The 19,200-nt window shown below is 39.7% G+C and overlaps 5 protein-coding genes across 6 annotated transcripts; 1 reads left to right on the forward strand and 4 right to left on the reverse strand.

The window, feature by feature from the left end:
- Window positions 1-283: 283 nt before the first annotated feature.
- On the reverse strand, window positions 284-5,167 carry LOC124175133. Its single transcript, XM_046555067.1, has 5 exons — window positions 4,916-5,167; window positions 3,524-3,634; window positions 3,193-3,423; window positions 2,853-3,116; window positions 284-2,747 (listed from the first exon to the last, which is right to left on the reverse strand). Exons 1-5 carry the CDS (start codon window positions 5,000-5,002, stop codon window positions 1,446-1,448), a joined length of 1,995 nt encoding a protein of 664 aa, XP_046411023.1. The 5' UTR covers window positions 5,003-5,167; the 3' UTR covers window positions 284-1,445.
- A 1,277-nt stretch (window positions 5,168-6,444) lies between these two features.
- Window positions 6,445-7,305, forward strand: LOC124175142. The gene is made up of 3 exons (XM_046555082.1): window positions 6,445-6,689; window positions 6,772-6,849; window positions 6,951-7,305. Exons 1-3 carry the CDS (start codon window positions 6,469-6,471, stop codon window positions 7,066-7,068), a joined length of 417 nt encoding a protein of 138 aa, XP_046411038.1. The 5' UTR covers window positions 6,445-6,468; the 3' UTR covers window positions 7,069-7,305.
- An 87-nt stretch (window positions 7,306-7,392) lies between these two features.
- On the reverse strand, window positions 7,393-11,869 carry LOC124175136 (odorant receptor Or2-like). Its single transcript, XM_046555072.1, has 5 exons — window positions 10,530-11,869; window positions 10,341-10,440; window positions 8,055-8,159; window positions 7,722-7,916; window positions 7,393-7,606 (listed from the first exon to the last, which is right to left on the reverse strand). The coding sequence occupies exons 1-5, from the start codon at window positions 11,285-11,287 to the stop codon at window positions 7,544-7,546; spliced, it is 1,221 nt and encodes a 406-aa protein (XP_046411028.1). The 5' UTR covers window positions 11,288-11,869; the 3' UTR covers window positions 7,393-7,543.
- A 211-nt stretch (window positions 11,870-12,080) lies between these two features.
- On the reverse strand, window positions 12,081-16,670 carry LOC124175137. 2 transcript variants are annotated; one of them, XR_006869102.1, is made up of 8 exons: window positions 15,912-16,670; window positions 15,141-15,258; window positions 14,300-14,464; window positions 13,827-13,960; window positions 13,541-13,738; window positions 12,880-13,191; window positions 12,389-12,546; window positions 12,081-12,286 (listed from the first exon to the last, which is right to left on the reverse strand). XR_006869102.1 is itself a non-coding variant. In XM_046555073.1 (8 exons), the coding sequence occupies exons 1-8, from the start codon at window positions 15,969-15,971 to the stop codon at window positions 12,264-12,266; spliced, it is 1,152 nt and encodes a 383-aa protein (XP_046411029.1). In that variant the 5' UTR covers window positions 15,972-16,667; the 3' UTR covers window positions 12,081-12,263. The 2 variants fall into 2 exon arrangements, 1 of the variants encoding a protein (XP_046411029.1); XM_046555073.1 differs by having other exon boundaries at window positions 12,896-13,191; window positions 15,912-16,667.
- Window positions 16,671-17,056: 386 nt separating this feature from the next.
- Window positions 17,057-19,187, reverse strand: LOC124175143 (small ubiquitin-related modifier 3). The gene is made up of 3 exons (XM_046555083.1): window positions 18,638-19,187; window positions 18,388-18,516; window positions 17,057-17,985 (listed from the first exon to the last, which is right to left on the reverse strand). Exons 1-3 carry the CDS (start codon window positions 18,653-18,655, stop codon window positions 17,851-17,853), a joined length of 282 nt encoding a protein of 93 aa, XP_046411039.1. The 5' UTR covers window positions 18,656-19,187; the 3' UTR covers window positions 17,057-17,850.
- Window positions 19,188-19,200: the final 13 nt, after the last annotated feature.

Genomic DNA, 19,200 nt, shown 5'->3' on the forward strand with positions numbered 1-19,200 from the left:
GAGTGAGAGAGACGGAGTAACACTAATATGGAGAGTCTCTCTCTTATCACTTCGGCTGCATTTCTCACGAGGCCGTTGGGAGGGTAGCCCTCTTTAGTGGTATTATACTCTAAGGTATCTACCGTGCTGCTACTCAGTCAATACTTTGGATACTCCTGGGCTTCGGAAGTATTCAAGTGCCGACCGATATTTGGTGATTTTTATTCCATCCCTCAGATGTCACGACTCTCGGCGTTAAATTTGAAAACCCGGGAATCACAAATGACAATTTTATTGTGTTACATTCGCTGACGAACATTGTATAGTCATGTATGCGCAAGTTTACAAGCATTGAGATGCATATGGGCTACGTAAATACATTTAACGCAGGTTTGATAGGCGTTATACACTGTGTGACAACATTTTGGAAAGCCGTTTTGTTTACATGCATACAGATGTATCTGAACTTTAGAGAAGTAGAGAAATTCTTGCGCGCAACTTAAACTCTGTATGTATATTTACATTGTTTAGATATGCATACCATCATGCATGTAATCTCTACATAACACATGTTTTTGTATGTGGAAATAAAATTTAGTACCTGGATCATTTTCTATTATAGAATTATCTCTTGAATTTTCAAAGACTCAAGAGCCATGCATGACTCTATCGTTTCATCATTCAGTCATACACTATATGTGTACGTATACGTATTGGTATACAGAATCGTATGAAGAGCACATTAGTGTTTGTATACATGTATTGTATGCATTTTTGGTTCAGGTGTGTTGATTAAACATACGCAGTATATATGAGAAATTCTTGCTATCGAGGGATCCACCATCGAAAGTAATTATTTTTTCTACCGCATGCTTATTATACAGTCTGGAAAGATTAAGCCACTGAATTTTGTTTCTTCAAATAACTATTTTTGAGATTTTAATGCGGAGATGCGCAATTGTAGAGATCCGAAGATGGCTAGTTTTGAAAGTGATATTCTATGGCGTGAAAAACCTCGTAAGAAAATCGATGTATATTGAAGACGTAATCGTTGTCTCCTTGCTTTTCTATCAATATATACGTTGATTGTACGATGGCTTATTAGGAATATATTATTGTATTTTTAAAAACGCGAACCCTATAATATATTATACATTATACATATACATAACAGTGTTGGCGAGCCGCATTTCACTAACGTCATTACATTCATTTATTGATAATTTACTGTTGGTAAAAAACTGTTTAATGAATAACATCGCGGAGTAAAAATTACGTAAATCGGTTCACAGATACCCGCTCGAAATTCCTAAACAACATTATATAATCACCTAAGCAAGTATAAAAATCACGAGACAAGCGAACGTTATGAGCTTTAGCTGAAATTCACGCATTCTCTGATACAGACAGTAATTCGGCCTATCGATAATGATCTCTCCGACAATTAATCTAATACGTTATATACGTTACAGCCGAGTTACTTCGGAGTTATTCACAGCCGATCTGAGCTTGGCCTCGGAATGACTGGCTCTCCTATGCCTGGCCTGAGCGTGGCTAACAGCGCTGCTGACATAGGCAGCCTCCTCCTGTCTCTTATGTTTCTCCAGCAGTACTTGGACAAACCTGGGACTTGGCCCGTCCAGGCATTCGCAGCTGTGACTAGCTGTGTCCAAGTCCCCCTGGAGGTAGGCCGTAGGAGGGAGAAGAAGACTCTCCGTGGATTTAGTGGGTTGAAACTGCCTGCCTCCGTGGGCCGAATGTCCCGCCGAACCATGCTGCGGATTCACCGCGTAAACGGTCGCGGCAGATCTCCCTGACCTCTGCGATGTGGTTGCCGTCGATCCGGCGGAGGGCGTCTTGGACCTCGCGTGAGAACCACTCTTCGGCGGTCTTTCGGCGCTGTGGGTTTTGATGGTACCTGTGTCGAGATATCCGTACCCGAAGCCGTAGCCCCCGAAGGCCTTAGTTGTCAAGTTGTCCCATGACTTTGGTTTTGCGTACTGAAGACACGCCGGCGGACGCTGATGCAGGCTTGGATCCCAGTAAAGCGTATCTGTGCTCAGAGACGTCGAACATGAAGCTACGCTGTCCGCCACTGTTGAGACCTCGCTGCTCGTTATCGAATGCAAACTATGACCTGAAGCCCTGGAACATGCGTGGACCGCGTGCTGCTCCCGTTGATGCTGCTGTTGCTGCTGTTGTTGTTGCTGTTGCTGCTGTTGCTGCTGCTGTTGTTGCTGTTGCTGTTGCTGTTGTTGTTGTTGTTGTTGTTGCTGCTGCTGTTGTTGTTGCTGCTGCTGTTGGGCGTTTTGCTCGTTTTTAGCGCGCCGTTGTTTCTCTCTCCGTCTCCTACTCGGCACGCAATTGGGGTCACAGCAGGGGCTTGCTAGATCGTAGGCGTCGAGGCTGCCACCCTCGGACGGTTCCCTGCGACCCCCTGATCCAGGAATGCAGGCGACGCATAGTCCATTGCTGGAGGAGGGATGTTGCGTGCTTTGAGATTCAGAACCTGCTGAGCACTGCTGCTGTGTTTGCTGTTGAGAAGTCTTAGGAAGCTGCTGGGCTTGGCTCTTGGGGCAACCACCACCACCGGAAGTGATCAGTCCGTTTGCTTGGTGATAACTGTACCGGGACGATACTCCGATTTGGATCTCACTCGTACCTCCTTTGGATAGGAAGTGATGATGGTCGCTGCGAGATCTTGGCGGGCCAATAGTCACCAGACAAGCCGCACTCCGAGGTACTAGACATGGCCTTCCATCGGCGTACTGAACGGAAATCAGATTTTAATTACGAGAACAAATCTTGCTTGCTTCGTCGATATAACGAAGAGAATTGAAAAATTCTAAAAATGTCGCCAATCATCGACTCACCACGCTGTAAAGAAGAAGGTGTTCCGTCGATGCTGCTGGTCTACAGCAAGATGTCGGTGGCGATACGAAGCTAGATGACGGCGAAGGTTGACTTTGGTTGCTCGTCGTTGTTGTGGTACTAGGGGTTCGTTTCCGGGCTGGAAGTGAGTGAGTTTTCCATCTTCCCATAAGTATAGATCTTTCCCGTTCGCACAAGCGTTCCAACTCGCTCAATCGGGACTGCAACGCGCGCTGCAGCTCGATGTATCGCATGTGCAATTCGACCTGAAGAATAAAAATGTATGATTTTTATTTTGTAAATCTTGCATTTACCTCCAAGTTAAATTAATTCCATATTCACCTTTTTTACACAGTCTTCAAAGAGCACGACCATGCGCATCCGGGCGTCGCAATTCTTGATAAAACTGACCAGAGTCTTGTGATCAGCACGATCCATTTCGTGCCCGTTTATCGAAAGGATCACATCACCCTCCCTCATTCCAGCTTTGAAAGCCGGCCCATCGTACTCGATGTAATCGACATAAGTTACCATCTCTATTTCCTGCTCTCGTTTATAGTGGATGCCGTAGCTCTGTACGAAATCAACGCGAGAATATAATATGGTTATTAAAATAGCACATGTCTACTGCTGAAAATCTGAACAGTTGTGTTTAGCGAAAGATGATTTTTACCTGCAGCGTGAAACCGTAAGTGCCATTTTTTTTCTCAACTATGATAGTTCTCCGTCGTCTGTCTTCATCGGCACGAGGTATTCGGTCTGATTTCGATCTTTCAAGAACCGCCTGAAACAAATAGATTAACTTCATTACAGCACTGAGATTCAAAACGTAATAAAACCGTTGAAGATTTTATTTATTCTGTATTCAGTTACGGATTGATTTATCAAATTACTTTAGTTTTCAAATTCATAAATCTGATATAAAATCACGTATGATGCCTTCGTATCAAAATTTCATTTCTATTTTTATGAATAGCATACGTGGAACTGAATACTTGCGAGGTGACGGCAAAAAATCCGAAAGCGTCTGGCACTGTACGAAATTATAACGATAACTATTCAACTATAATATCGCCCCCTGTAGATCCGCACGCATGCACGCGTAACTCAATCTATGAACCTATTCCGTATGCACGAGGATCACGTGTTAGACCAGAACAACGGGTGTGGCGAAAGGGGTGAAAATACAGCCGACGAAAACAAGGGAGAGGTCGATTATGATTCTGAAGGTGAAAAAAAAATCAATTAATCACGGCAAATATGATGATTTGCAAATATAACGTCTACAGAGTTACACCGTATATTCATACATTAAATAAATAAGCAGGGGGCAGGGGGTGATTTATTATGATGTATAATAAAATCGTATTTGATGAGATGAATTGATGGATTTACAAAGTTTCGTGCGTGTGTATGCAGTAGGGTCGTTCATCTTTTAAATTTTCTTTTTTTTTAAAGTGTCATTCAAAATTTGTTACAAATACTGAGAAAAAAAAACCTGGAGGAGACAGTAAAATATTTGGAGGTTGCTACCAATTATTTTAATATTTTTTATTTATTTTTATGTGTACACCTTACGGATTTATATTTAAATATATATTAGCTTATTTTTTTCGGATCGCGGTCCCATTAATCATTGTTCGTAAAAATCGGTACTTGAAACGAAATAGAGACATTAAAGTGATGCGATACTCGTCTTTCGGTAACAAAAACTGTTATCCAAATTTCTCCGAGATGATTAATATTTTAGATAAAAGACGCGAACAGTCAACTGCCGAATTGTTAGGCTTAGTTTGCCGTTGACTGGTGAAAGATTAATTGGACTGTGATACAAAAAAAAAAAAATCAACTGATACACATATAAGTTCGTAAGGTGTACAGAAAAAATAAATAAATAATATTACAATAATTGGTAGTGACCTCTAAATATTTTCCTACCTCTTCCAGGTTTTACGAGGATTCTTTCTTAAGTATTTGTCACAAATTTTTCAAGTGAAACCTTAAAAAAAAAAAAATTAAAAAACGAACCACCCTAGTATACAGGCATTATTCATTATATTCATACCCCGCTCCATTCCTCCTCGTCACTGCTGTCTAAGCCAGGGCGATGAGTTACCACAAGCTCCGTAGTGTTTTGCGGCGAGTTATTCATTTCACCCGGATCGTCTTACTCTCGGATATTCTCAACGTTAGGGAGGGATAGACTGGCGCATGGTTTCGACTCGCCTACGTTTCCAGGCTCGAGTCGATGTCGCGGGTTTTTATCATGTTTGACAGAAACGACGATATTTTTCACGGGGAAGGTAACCGGAGGAGTGCGTTACTCTCATTCCACACTGTATCCCGACATACGCAGGCGCAATATTACCGACTCTCCCGTTTTCAGCCCCACTTTTCACCCCCGCATAAAACCCCTTGCCTGCGCCTCGCCGTAGGCAATGCAGCGCGCATGTAGGCCGAGTTGCAGATTTTCAGGCGGTGAGTTCGATGCCTTCAATCAAGTTTTAATTAATACTTAATCGACGTTTATTCGTAAAACTTAATTTTACACAGTTAAAATAAACGGATAATACATAAAAGATGTTTTGGCATCTGATGACTTTCACTTTTTACTTTGCTCAATAATTATACATACTGTAAATAAGATAGTTGTACATAATACGGTGTAAAAATCGTGGGTATAAGGACCTCACGGGAAATTAAACAGATATTATAATGGACAGGTTTTTTATTTACATAATTTATAAACGCAAAGGATTGAAATGGATATAATTGAGTATACGTATTTTTTTAAAATTAAAGTTCTGACCATGGTTTGCAATTTTGATTTTCTTATTTTTCTTTTATTATTGTAATTTACGACTATGGAAAATTACTCCGATGTTTAGTTACCGTATCAATAACGCGTCGTGTTTATAGTGATAATTAATTCTATTTTGAGGCACAGAGTCTGGCGTGCTTGGCTCTACTCGACAAATTTGCAATGCCGTAAGATCAGATGCCCTGACTGACGTTTGTTTGCACAGAAACTTGCTAATTCAATAAGCGAGAGATCTTTGAAATAACGACTTCGCGTGATAACGCCAATTGCGCAAATCCCCTCTCCATTCAAAGTTACTATATTCCACACAGTTACATGCAATTCGTTTAACCGGAGTTCCATATAAAGAAAGTTGATGTTGGGTTTGTCATCATCAATCACGTTTCAACGTTTTCTCAACATTTGTACTTCAATACCCGTCATTTGTATCATAGATGAAAACACTGCGCCATTAGTAAGACCTTTACGAATGATTTACAGATGCTGAAGCAGAGGATCGGCGTATGTGAATTATGCCTACATAGATCTTTTTCAAGAAAATAGACTCGTGTAGTGGGGAATAATAGATCGGCAGCTGCTCCCTGTTTCAATCATAGCAGTTAGCTATAATGATAGTGCCAATGTAAATTGAGAGAAAAGAGGGAGATGGGATGAGGAAGTAGGGAGATGTTATTGTTGCACAGAGGATACTGGGAAGATGAACGAGAGAGGAATGGTGGGAGAGGTGTGATAACGAGGTGTGTTGACAGGTATAAGAAAGAGGATAGCGGGGTACTGGATGTCACATACTCTTTGCAATGTCGAGTTGTTGGCATCGACTCAGTTGGACCCAGCAAATTTCCGTTATGACGATTACCGATCCACGTTTCGTCTGTGCTCTCCTTCTCGTTTTCGTGGCCGCATTGTCAACTGCAACTCCGCTTCCGCTCTCGCTGCCTCACCTGAATCAATCCTCTTCTACGACGGTCCAGTCTTTGCTTGCGGCTCAAAACTCATCAAATTCCACGGAAAATGATTTGTAAGTATGCAAATTAATTTCGGTCGAAAACGCAATTCGATTTTCAAAAATCCGCACAACTCTGATTCTACCGTCATTTCAGGTACGTGATAAAGGCCGTTGTATACGAAATAGGAATATTAACCGACGCCGACAATTCCACGAATGATACGACGGAAAGGTGAGGCTGATCGATAAATCGCTGTGAATATTTTATACTATTTGTTTATACATAGGATTTATATTAGAATTTTTATGTTATAAATTGCCGTTCTTTTTCAGACACGAAGAGGTAAATCTATCTTTCTACGATCCTCCTCACGAAAATAACGGGCTTTTGGATCTCAGTGGAATCCCGTTGCCCCAAGTGGTCGCATCGACGACCAATACGGAAGAATGATTTGGGAGGAAAAGTTTGAAAATAGGCTCATTGATTATCAAGTATACCTTTCGAAGGGTTCGAACTGCATAATGTAAATAACACATGTACAAAACCAAATTTCTAAGCTTTTCGCTATATTTAAATATTATTATTATTATTATTATTATTATATTTATGTAGGTGTATACTAATATGCGTTACATACCGCAACATATATACCCATTTGTAATGATGCATAACTATTATAAGTATCTATAGGTACGTAATTGTTCACCTCTGACATGATAAATTTACGGTGAATTTCTCAATAATGTTATAATATACTGTAATTTACTATTATAAACAGATCTGTTTTACCATCGAATAAAATGGTTATTATATTGTAATTATTTATCATCTCACCTTTTTACTTCCTCGTGCGGTTTTCCGTGAATCTCCATGTCGGAAGAATTCCAATTAGACTTGTTATTTAGGGATTGTACCAGGTCATTGATCAAGTCTGTATATCCGCGAAGGCACGTAGAATTGTAAAATACGAGTAGGAGTTGCTCAGAATCTGTAATTATGAAAACGTGTGCGTCAGTTTGAGTTTGCGGACAGTGTTTTCCACTGTCATTGCGATTAGAGGATTCGCTGAAAAATTATCACTATAACAAATCGCTTCCTCGTACATTTTTGTAGGTCTCCAAAGACATGACGTAGAACTTTCCGGCTGTTATTTTAAGCGGTTTCTGAGAGCGTAGAATGATCATTTGCAAATGTCGAGGGACGTTCGCAAGTCGGTGATAACGGCGACGGTTGTTTTCTAAACTCAGGTTCATCAACTTTCCATAAGCTTCGTACGCCGATTGGCCTACCATAATCGACTGTAAGATGTGTGCATAATCAATAATATTTCGAGTAAACAATGAAGCTGTTCCATAAAGCAGTCATACGCGCAGCAGCAGCGGTCGCAAATATTTATCACGTTTAAATTAGCCAACAACAAACAATCCGGGACTCACTTCTGTTTGCAAATAGTTTGCCGACCAGCAGAATATAAAGAGCTGAAACAGAGATGCTGCCCAGTAGGATACGTATTTTCCCAATTCGTTATTCCCATCAATATCCTGAAAGTAAAACGTGATCTGTACGAATGGCGGGAAAACCATTTTTAAATACTTGTAGATGCATCGTGCAGTATTGAATGAAGGGCGGAAATAGGTTTCGGACAACGTTTTTAGTGATTATCATGAATTTTTTTTTTTTCTGGCACGAAAGTAATTTATATAGCTTATTGAAACCTTAAGAACATTATGTACATATATTCAAATAAATATAATTTTTTACATGTTTCCTCGGAAAATATGTGCCCCGGATTCTCACCGGGACCTGATTGTCGGTGACGCTTCCACAAAGGGTCAGGTCACTAAGGACCTCTCTAGTCATCGACTTAGCACAGTTCATAGTGTTAGAGAGCCGCGGTTACAATTAAAGATATTTTTGGTCTTGTTCAAATACTCTTTTATTTATTCTGCGATTCATGACGCTTTACAATCTGGCGTACACACACGTCGAAGGCAGGCGTTCTAATAGACCGCAATGCCTCAAAATACTTGATTCAAGTCGACGGACTTTCCCCTTCACGCCGCGACTGCTTAGAAGCCAATATCGATTCAACTGCTCCGAACGCTTCTTGTCTCCACCATGTCTGGTGAGCGAGTGAGAATTTCGAAAGCCAGCGCGCTACTCGTGCCGTTTCCACCCGATTGCAGCGCTCGACTCCAGTGGCGAATCCAAGAAGCTTTTGCCTGATAACACCATCGACACATAGTATGGACCCCCAGCTTAGGCCGGGAGAATCAGGTAGAATATAGTAGGCTGGGCGATTGACCGATACCTTGTTCCCTCTTTGTCTAACTCTAGCGGGCAATTTGGAGAGCCTTCATATTGGGATTGAGCAGTCCACACCGTGGTCCACACCATACATCGTTGGATAATACGAGATTCGTTACACTTACATGCCTCTTACGCAATTCAAACCGCATCTCTACCTATATATACTGTGACGAAATATTTTTCTTTGCTTATTTCGACTAACCATTTTGATTTGTATTAACATTAACGTAAACATAGTTATCTGACATCGTTTAAGTACATTAATCGAAATTAATCACTTTATTTTCACTTAGTTGGCGACAATATGGAAGATGTCAAACTTCCGACGGGTGACATATATTCCATATTTTCCGTGGAAATGCTTAAAAAAAATTACGACATTTATTTGAATATATGCATAAAATGTTCTCAAAGTTTCGATAAATTATATACATTCCTTTTTTACCTAAAAAATCCATGAAGATCACAAAAAAAAACAACTTATTCCTAAACCTTATTTCCCTTCTAGAATCGGTTTAAAACAATTCAATTTCCAAGTGATTAGCAAATCTTACAATTAGACTTTTAGTGAGAACCCTATAGTATTAAATCAGATAACCATAACCTGTGTCAATATTGAGCGATTAATGTTACTGAGTCAAACAAAGGGAACTTACTACTTTAATTGAGAGTTATCATCTTGACTCTAGTAGATCGATGAGATTGCTAGTTTAGTTCGTATCAGTGCTAAAGATTGAAATAAATAAGATCGAAATCGGATCGTGTCTTAATAAAGGGAAAAAAAAATATTATTAAAGATCCATATGGTTATTCATTTGAAAGATAATAGCTTGCCATCCATACTCATTCATAAACGCAAGTGATTATTGTAGATTAAATTTATCGAGACCAATCTACATGCACTACCAAAAACAATTAATCAGATATTTCTAACTGCTGCAAAATACCAAACCAGGATCAACAAATATATTGTGTAACAAAGAGGCAAACTTGGTCTTTCCGGGCCGAGCTCAAGTTTGTTATATGAATCGTATGCTTTTGAGAGCCGAAGACGAATATTACAAATACGGAAGACGAAAACATCATTGTCTCTTTGTTGCACACGATTCTTTGTACAACAAGAGCATATTACAAGTTTTTTCGCGAAGTACGAAATTGAGGTTAGGGTCGCGTAATGTCAGACTTGATAGTGACAACGCATGCGCGCAGTACAGAAAACACCACCTTCAAATCCTCCGCGCATGCGCATTCGCGGACGCACTCTACCGCCATAGAAACAGATACTTTGCGTACGGAAAACGGGTCTCAAAAAAACGCGTACAACATGCTCGTGTTATATAATGGTACTTGTGGCAAGTTATACTTTGCCACCGAGTAAAACTGATTCGCTTTAGGATTCAGCGTGCACATACCCTGCTCACCAAGAAGCCGGTCAGACAAATGGTCAGCGTACTGGATGTGGTCTGGATAAGAAGAAACATGCTCAAACAGTTTTCCAGCTCCTTGGTATACCTGAAATTCGATGAAAAATGTAGGCGTTGAGTAAGAATATTGGCATACCTTGCTACAGTTAGCATAATTCTTAACGAGCATCGACTCACTCGATGAGTTTTTGGAAGGTTACGGCGCAGCGGATAATTCGCCCTTCGCTTTCGTCCTCGTTATCAAATTTCATATTTCTGAGATGTGCAACTACGGCTCGAAGGTTGCCGCAGACGTGGAGGACCAGGACGGCGAAGAGGCAGTCGTAGCTGATGGAAGCTAGGGAGGCGACGGTCCCGGCGATGACGTGGCAGACAAAGACGACGGCGAAGGTCGAGGTCGACCGGTGATCGACGAGATTTTCCCATCCATTAAAGGGCAGCCGGCTGACGACGACCGTCGAAGAATTTTCGCGACCGGCAGCGAAGTACGAACTGAGGAATGGCTGCCCGGCGAAAAACACGGAGCTCAGACCACCCAGAGTGAAGTAAAAATTGGTAACCGATTTTCCGAACCTCGCGTATCCCGCCATCGAGCTGATTTCCTCGCTAGTCGCTCCTCGCCAATATTCGGACATTTTGGAGAGTAGATTGTGGACCTGATTTCGACGCAGGACGATGTCTATCGTCTTGCACAAGACGACGCTCGAGCTGATCAGCAGCGAGAGGATTTCCACTCTGGTAGAAAGGCTTGAATTTTGCGAGAAATTATCCTGCACTGCTATCGCGGCTGGTATGAAAATAAACAACACCGAACCCACGGTCAGCGATCTCTGGAGACCGTAAATGTTGTGGCGAAAACGAGAAGGGTTTTTCTCCGGGTGCCAAATACCGAGCACCCGAATCGCCCAGAGATTTAGGAGGACGTATTTTTCCATGGTCGTGAAGATTATTGATGCTACAGTTGTCTTGGAATTTTGATTAACGTAATTTGGTTATCTTCTTTTGAAGTTTTAAACTTTCAGTCAGCGTGCACGATCGCCTAGACGTTTGTTCACTGGGATTGATTTAAGGGTGCAGAGAAGGACCTTAAAGAATGTCACATTACGCGGATGAAAGTCGAATTATCATTATCGTTTAAACGTCTCATCGCAACGACGTTTAGCTAATGAGCGACACATGTCTGATATTATCCGTCGTAAAGGTGCTTGATGGGAGTTTTTTGGTAGTAAATCTACTGCGTGTAATCACTCTCGTGTGACTAACTGCTAAATCGATATAATTAGACTGATTTAAAATTTAAGGACGGCCAATGGTTTATTACAGTGTGTTTAAAATAATGGGGATGGTATGCGATTTTTACTCTGCTGGTTTCCTTTGTGACCTTATCATTGATTCAAAGGAAGCTCACGTACATTATTATTAAGCAGTTAATCTCATACCTAAATGCACGTACGCACAATTGCATGGCTGGATGGAAATTATAGAGAAATAGGTCAACTCGTTTCCTTATTATTCAAAGATTTGCTAAAAAATTCTCTTTTCTTTGCTCCCGCACGGTGCGGTAATAAATGGGAGAAAGGAGTGACGCTTGACTCGTTTCCTCTCCATTTTAAATACTAATCGAGAATCGAGTGAATTGATAATTACGTATGTATGATCATATTGTAAGCATAATATATACAGCGATTTTCGTAGAAGGAAGATCAGAGATATGACAAAAAAAATAAATAAATAAAAATTAGCAGAACATGCTTTGCAGATATTGGCACATGTGAATATACACCACATACTATGATATTAATTACCGCTAAGTACCGTCTAAGTGGCGTTACTTCAATTAAATTCATTATGTACTTATATAGACGTACTACGTCATTTCCTGGTTATCTTCATCCAGACTTATTCGAAGCATTACGCGCCGTCTCTGTTTAATCCTAAAGTCGAAACGAAGATTAATGCGTTAAAGAAATAACAACTTTTCAAGTATCAAAGCGAGTGAAATTTGTACTAATTCATGGACATGATAATTAACTCACCCTGCGCAGACCTGCTAGCTAGTGTCGAAAATTCGGGCATGGCGGGAAAATCGGATTCGTAATCAGGCGCTGGAACCGGCTGATTTTCATCTGTCGAATTAGAAGATTTCAAATCATCAGACTTTTTCTCCTGGTGTGCTGTTATCGGCCAGGCTTTCCTGTAATTTAATGGAAACGTTAATGCGCATCACTCCAATGAATGATGAATTTTAAGATTGAAAAAAAATTGGTTGCTTGGAAAAACAGCAGTTAATCGGTATCCCAATCGATTCTTTTCAAATTTCACTTACAGTTGGCTGCCTGATTTGCTCAAATACAAATCTGCAGTGACTTAAGGCACGTAACTTGTACCAAAGCATGGCTTGCGATATAAGAACATCAGAGTAGCCTATCAGGCTCTACCTGTAGTATTAACGTGCAGGGAATGCGCAAGTTAATAAGAGTATTCTTAAAATACGTATTTCATTTCCGTAATTTTCGCAAATACATACAGCAGACTGCACATACGTGGTAGTCGGCACCGCGCCTATCGCGGGGGTCGGTGGCTCCGAGAGTATATCATCCATGTAATTAAGCTTAGGGGGATGATTCGCGTAGAACATGTACTGCTGGTAGTCCGATTGTTTCCTCTTTCTCTCGTTCGGGGGAGACGGGACTTTTAGCGGCTTCAGAACCGGCAGTTCGGACCGTTTTCGCTGGTAAGGGTCCCATTTTATGTCAGGGACCGGACCCACCGTTGATAATTTCTTTAGATATTCCTTGTACGGCTGACGGGGCTCTGGAACGGTGGGAGGAGGCGGCAGCTTCGAAAAAAAAACCATAACATAAGTAACTAACTTCTTCTCTTTTCACCTCTCAAGGACTTTAGCAAACCTGAGTGGTTAATATCGCGTCACGAGTTATTTCGGTAAATGTCCCATGGACGATTTGACACAGGACTATGCCGCTTGAATTCATGCAATTCGGAACACATATTACCAAAAGTCAACCAATCGCGAAAGTGATCGAATGTAGTACCAGTTGCATAGGTGCAGGCGAATTTAGTCATCAATTCCTTTCGCGGGTTAATCCGCACAAATGTAGTACCGGTTACATAAATGCAGGTGAATTTGCAGAATACAGAAGTAAACGTGCCTATACTTCGTCACACACCTCACGTTGCCTGGTATCTTGAGCTACATGGACAAGTATTGTGAGATTTAGCGTCCAGCCGATAATTCCCCTGGAGAAAATGATGAGAGCAATGATGGAGGGTGCCATCGTGAAATATTCAAATACCGGACTAGTCGAGGACGAAGATATCGTGTCGAGCATCGGGCCACCAACGAATTCCAAAAGGCCGAGCAAATCCTGTAAGGGGTTGTTCTCGATTATTTACAGTTTAGTCATTGGTGATTTCTGTTTAATTTGAGTTATGGTGCAATGGTATGGTACATACACTTGTGTACGTTATGTCGATTGCGTACAGAAGTGACGTGATCACGTCGAGGACCAGGAAGATACTCGTCAATACTAGCCATGGCCCTCGGAGTTTCAGACCTTTCGATCCCCTCACATCCGACCATGTCGCAACTAGAAATAATAAAGACGAATCAATCGGTAGTATAAGTCATGTAGGTAGCTGTGCTGTTCTTCATATATTTTTTTTTTCAATAACATATGAATATAGTGAAATTAGATCTTGAACGGAATTCATGTTATTATACAATATAGATGATTGTAAGTAATAAAATGCTGTTTTCGCATTCGAAAAAATGAAGAATCATACCTGATGAATTATTCAATTCTCTTAATGCGCTGCAGTTAGTTACGAAATCTGATATGTATAATTATTTCTGATAATATACCGCGATATAGCGAGTGTAAGAACAATTGATAAACGCGATTGTTCTGATATGAGTTTACGCTTACTGAGGAGAAGAAGGGCCGCTATAAACCAGAACAAACTGAGCACCAGGTAAACCACTATCCATGCGTAAGTCCTTCTCGAGGCTGACGCGCCACTTTCTGGCCATGCAAGGACGACCGTCCCGTTGTCAGTCTCGACCTCAATTTCCGCAGAGCCGCATTCGCCACCAGTACAAAACAAGATCAATGAAAATTGTGTCATTATTATCATTATTATCGCCATCATTACTGCCATTATTATTGATGATGTGGAAACGAAACAGTTGGAGAAAAAAATAAAATGAATCGAAGTCGAATCCTTTAGGGCTTACAGTTGTCGTTTTTTTTTGTACAGATCTTATGGCTGTAAAAGATTGCAACGATATCGCTAAAATGTACGCTACAGGTGCATAGATATAATATACGATGTAGCTCAACTGGACAATTTATTGATGTTTCGATGATAAACAATGCGATCAACGTCGATCAATTTCGTACGACTGTGTAAAATGTATAAAGGTGTTGATTTTTACATGCGATAACCGTTTGATTAGCTGATAAGATAGTAAAGTGTTATCAGACTCTCGGCACACTCATTTCTCTGGATAAATAGACTAATTGATTGAAAATTACATCCGCTATATGGGATATATCTGAATGCGTGATAGCGTGAAATCCATGAATCGCAAACAGAAAAGTTTATGTACGAAATGTCAGCAATGCAGTTATGCAACGTAAGTTTTGAGAGAATTAGTATTTTTCAAGCAGATGAAACGCTGTGACGATTTTTCGCATGAAAAAAAGAATACATAAAAATTTGATAAAGATATTTAATTAAAAATACAACAGTCATGTTTTCACTTACTGTAAAGATAAACTAAGTACAGCCGGTACGCCAATAGAGTTTCTGTCGTTACGTAAATTTTGCAGGAATATACGAGCAGTGAAATTATCCCCAATATTATCCATAACAAACTCTGGACCTGCAATAAGAAGATTTAAATAAATATATTAAGAAAACGTAACAGTTGCAAAAAACGCGTGATTGTGATTAAAAGAAATCGAAACCGACGTACACGAGCTGATAACGCGGCGGGATGATTATTTCATACCAAAAGAGTGAAGTCACAATGCCTCCTTTGTGTTATAACAAAATAGGAGAAACGGAAAATCCCGATAGATAACGCGATTTTGACACATGAAGTTGACATTGACTGACGAGCCGTGTGATAATTATTATTTCATAACTGGATTTTCGCACGGTGAATTACAGCACAATATGAATTGAAGGAAAATCTAAACTACAAAAGAAAACAGCAATACTGGCGTATATCTGTTCCTTACGCTCTTATCCAGACGGTGGTTCACCCAAGTTTGATAATTTGTCTTACATTATCTACGTTAAATAAAGATTATAACGATATCACGAATAATTATCATCCTGTTTCCTTCGATTGTAAAGTTATCCAAACATAGTGATCCCTGCTGACACACAAATCGATTTTGTCCTAGATCGACGAAACCGATGCTCAGTGAATAATAATAATAATAAATTACAATAACACGTTTCGTTGGCAATTTCTAAAATGGCAAGGGAATAATCTTTTCATTCGATTGTTAATTAAAGACGACTTACCAGGGTAAAAAGTCCGGCAACGATCGCTGTTACTTTCGGCGAACAACCGTACAAACCCATTTTATAATAGAAACGCGGCGATTATGAACCTGCAGTACCTTTCGAATGAGCAATCAAAGGGAGCCGCATGTGATGCCGGACTCGATGTATTGCCGGATTGCACTAACTATGAGTACGATTATTAAAATGTCGAACCTCCGGCTAATCCAGAGTCGAGACTGCCGGAGAGGCGGCAAGGTGAGGCTTACGCCGAGGCCTCCGATCTTTCAGGATAAGATAGTCGTATCCACATCCATACACGTTTGATCGATCATTGCTAAATGTTGTTACCCGGTCCCACTTGTTGCCATAGAGTAACAAACTCTTACGAATACGTGGGAGCGGGGTTGAAGTTTCGAATTTGAAAATTTAATCCGAATTATTTGGTGGTGAAACCAGAAGTGAGGAAATCAAACTTTGAAGAAACAACAAAGTTTCGTATGGTCGGAACCCCGATGGCTCAAAGTTACGAAATGCAAGATTAAGAAAAGTCAAGTTACGATGGAGCAAAGTTACGAAAAGTGAATTTCCGATAGAGCAAAATTTCGGAAAATAAAGTTTTGATGGAGTAAAATTCCGAATATTAAAATATACTCAAACAGCGTAGGTTACTCGATGAGTAGGTGTAAAAATCAGAAACATCAAAAATCAGAATGACCAGGATTCCGAACGCAAATATATCGAAAATCCAAAACGAAGAAAGACCAAAATGGTGTAATTTAACCGAACCCCGTCCTAATACGTGTGCGTATTTTTGCAATATGCATATCTATATATACCTATGTACAGAATTTTGTCTCCCTTTTTTCGTTTCTTTTCTTTTTGTGTCTCAGTATTGCACAACGCACATTGCGAAGATAAACGTGCAATTGGGATACACTGCAGTCACATAATACTATTTATCACCCAACACTTTTCGATACAGAAGTTTGGGATTCATTAGTATATGTATAAGCTTATGCTTTATGGCTGTGCAGCTTTGATATCACAATCATTTGGTAAAATGCTTTTCTGAAATCACTTTTTACATGTAATTTCTTATTGTCGGTAAAAATATTGGTGACAGATTGAACGTTTATTTGAATGAAAATTGACCGATCCAGGAATGTAAAAAAATTGGAATTTATTAAGTAAAACATGAACTGCATTACATCTTACATCATATAATAGATAGAATTTACATGGAACGCGTTACGCAAAGATTTCTACCTCAATTTAAGGTTGACCTGCCTATTTTTAGGAGTCCAGCAATAATCCGTCGACGTATATGCATTTGTATGTATGGCCGTTAAGAAATTATTGCTGCAATTACACATTGTTGATGAATTCGAAAGAAAAACGAAGAAAACGGAGAAAAAAAAATAAGACGTTCATTTTGAGCGCTTGGGCTAAATTTACTCTACTCGAATGATTACTCATTTGGTACATTGCTACTATCAACAACGCTTCTCGCAAACGGAAAATTTCACGATTGATGAAAGTAAAACAAATGAGTGAAATAACGCAACGCGTTATTTTATGTTAGGCTATAATATTGTTTTCATTGTAACATTTGATTAATCACTTTGTGTAATTTTTTTCTCTATTCTTTTCCATCATGTTTCATGTTCGATTTGTTTCGTTAATTGTTCCTTCTTTATTTTATTTTTTTTTCTTGTTTTCTTTTACTTTCTTGGTATCCTCCAAAAGTATTTTACCTGCAATTTTTCCATTACATACAATAGTGTGGCACTTATTCAAGTTAGTACAAAACTAAGTTTCACGCATCGACGATGGATCAAAGGATTAAAAATAAAACGGATATGAATGATATTAAATAATTGACCACCGCAGAAGGAAAACATGGGTATTCACTTAGTCCATCTTTCTTAGAACAACCTTAAAGTAGTAAAGAGCGAACTCAACACGTTCCTCCCGTTTGCTGCTGATAAACTTCTATAGTGTCTCCTTCCTCCATCTCCAAAGTCGTTGGTGTATCAAATTCGTTAATCGGTTGTCCATCGAATCTAAATCTCACCGCAGCTATTGCAAGGCCCTGAGGAAAAATTTAATAAAAATCATGTTTGTGAAAATCAGAATAAGAAAGAAGGCTAGAGTCGTCGTCAAATCGAATCAAATTTACTGTTTTCAGTCACTTGTCAATTTCACTGTACAAATGTATCAATAGTCTTAAATAACAAAACAATGATTAAGAGTGAAATCTGATTATTTTGTTTCAATCATTTGTAAATTTATTTTCATTATTGCCCCACTATAATTTAATCTGTGTTCAATGTAATCAAGACTATTGTAGGTTAACATAGTCGAATATTTACCTAATAAAAGGATGTTTCGATCCAATGAATTTAATGAGATGGATGTTACGTAAGACGCAAAAAGTTGGGTATATTGATAAAGATGCATCAGACTGGGTTCAAAAATATATTTTGACTCTTACCACACGGTCACAATAAGCATTCATTAGTTTGCGAAGCGGGGTATGTTTCTTGATTTTAAACTGTACTACCGCACTATCCTGTCCCAGTACTTTAAGATTAATGTGCTCGGACTCGGCCTTATTCGTATCCTGCAAGTGAATATATGTTTATGTAAAATATACAATTGAATTAACATCCGGTGTGCACTACGTGATGGCATTATGCCGATTTTTAGGTTAGAACCAACACTCAACTATGCATGTACCATACCTTCTTCTCGTCGGACATGTTTATTATTTTAATTCGACAGAATATCGGACTAGAAGTATTCCGTTGTTATTCAGCACCTCAATGAGACTGAATTTTCGATGAAGCCTTCCACCTTTTTTTTATCAACTTCACAATCTCAAGACTTCCTCAATTTCTTTCGAGAACCTGAATCCCGCTCTTTGATGTATTATGGCTGGCAGCAGCACGCAACCCATCTATATCACTCATCAGGACGCCGCTCGTTCTTACCTAGGCTCCAGATGACAGCACCGCGATATGCGTTATCACGGTCTGCCATCTACCGTTGTCTGACTGAATCAAAAATTTTCTACAATGGTCGTGTAACCGATAGCTGGTACCAGGCCACGTGGCATGATCGCACTCATCGAATTAACGTTAACTCGAAAAACCGAATCTTGAGAACTGAAATGTAGCGATTATTGCACGAACGCCCTGTTTATATCAACCAAAGGAAGTAAGAGACGTTCAAATGACTAAAAATACGTAAAACTGGTTCAATTTGTGTCTTCTTAAGAGATCGATGTAAAATTAAGATCAACAAT

Source organism: Neodiprion fabricii, chromosome 2 (assembly GCF_021155785.1).
Source record: "Neodiprion fabricii isolate iyNeoFabr1 chromosome 2, iyNeoFabr1.1, whole genome shotgun sequence".
Lineage (NCBI taxonomy): Eukaryota > Metazoa > Arthropoda > Insecta > Hymenoptera > Diprionidae > Neodiprion > Neodiprion fabricii.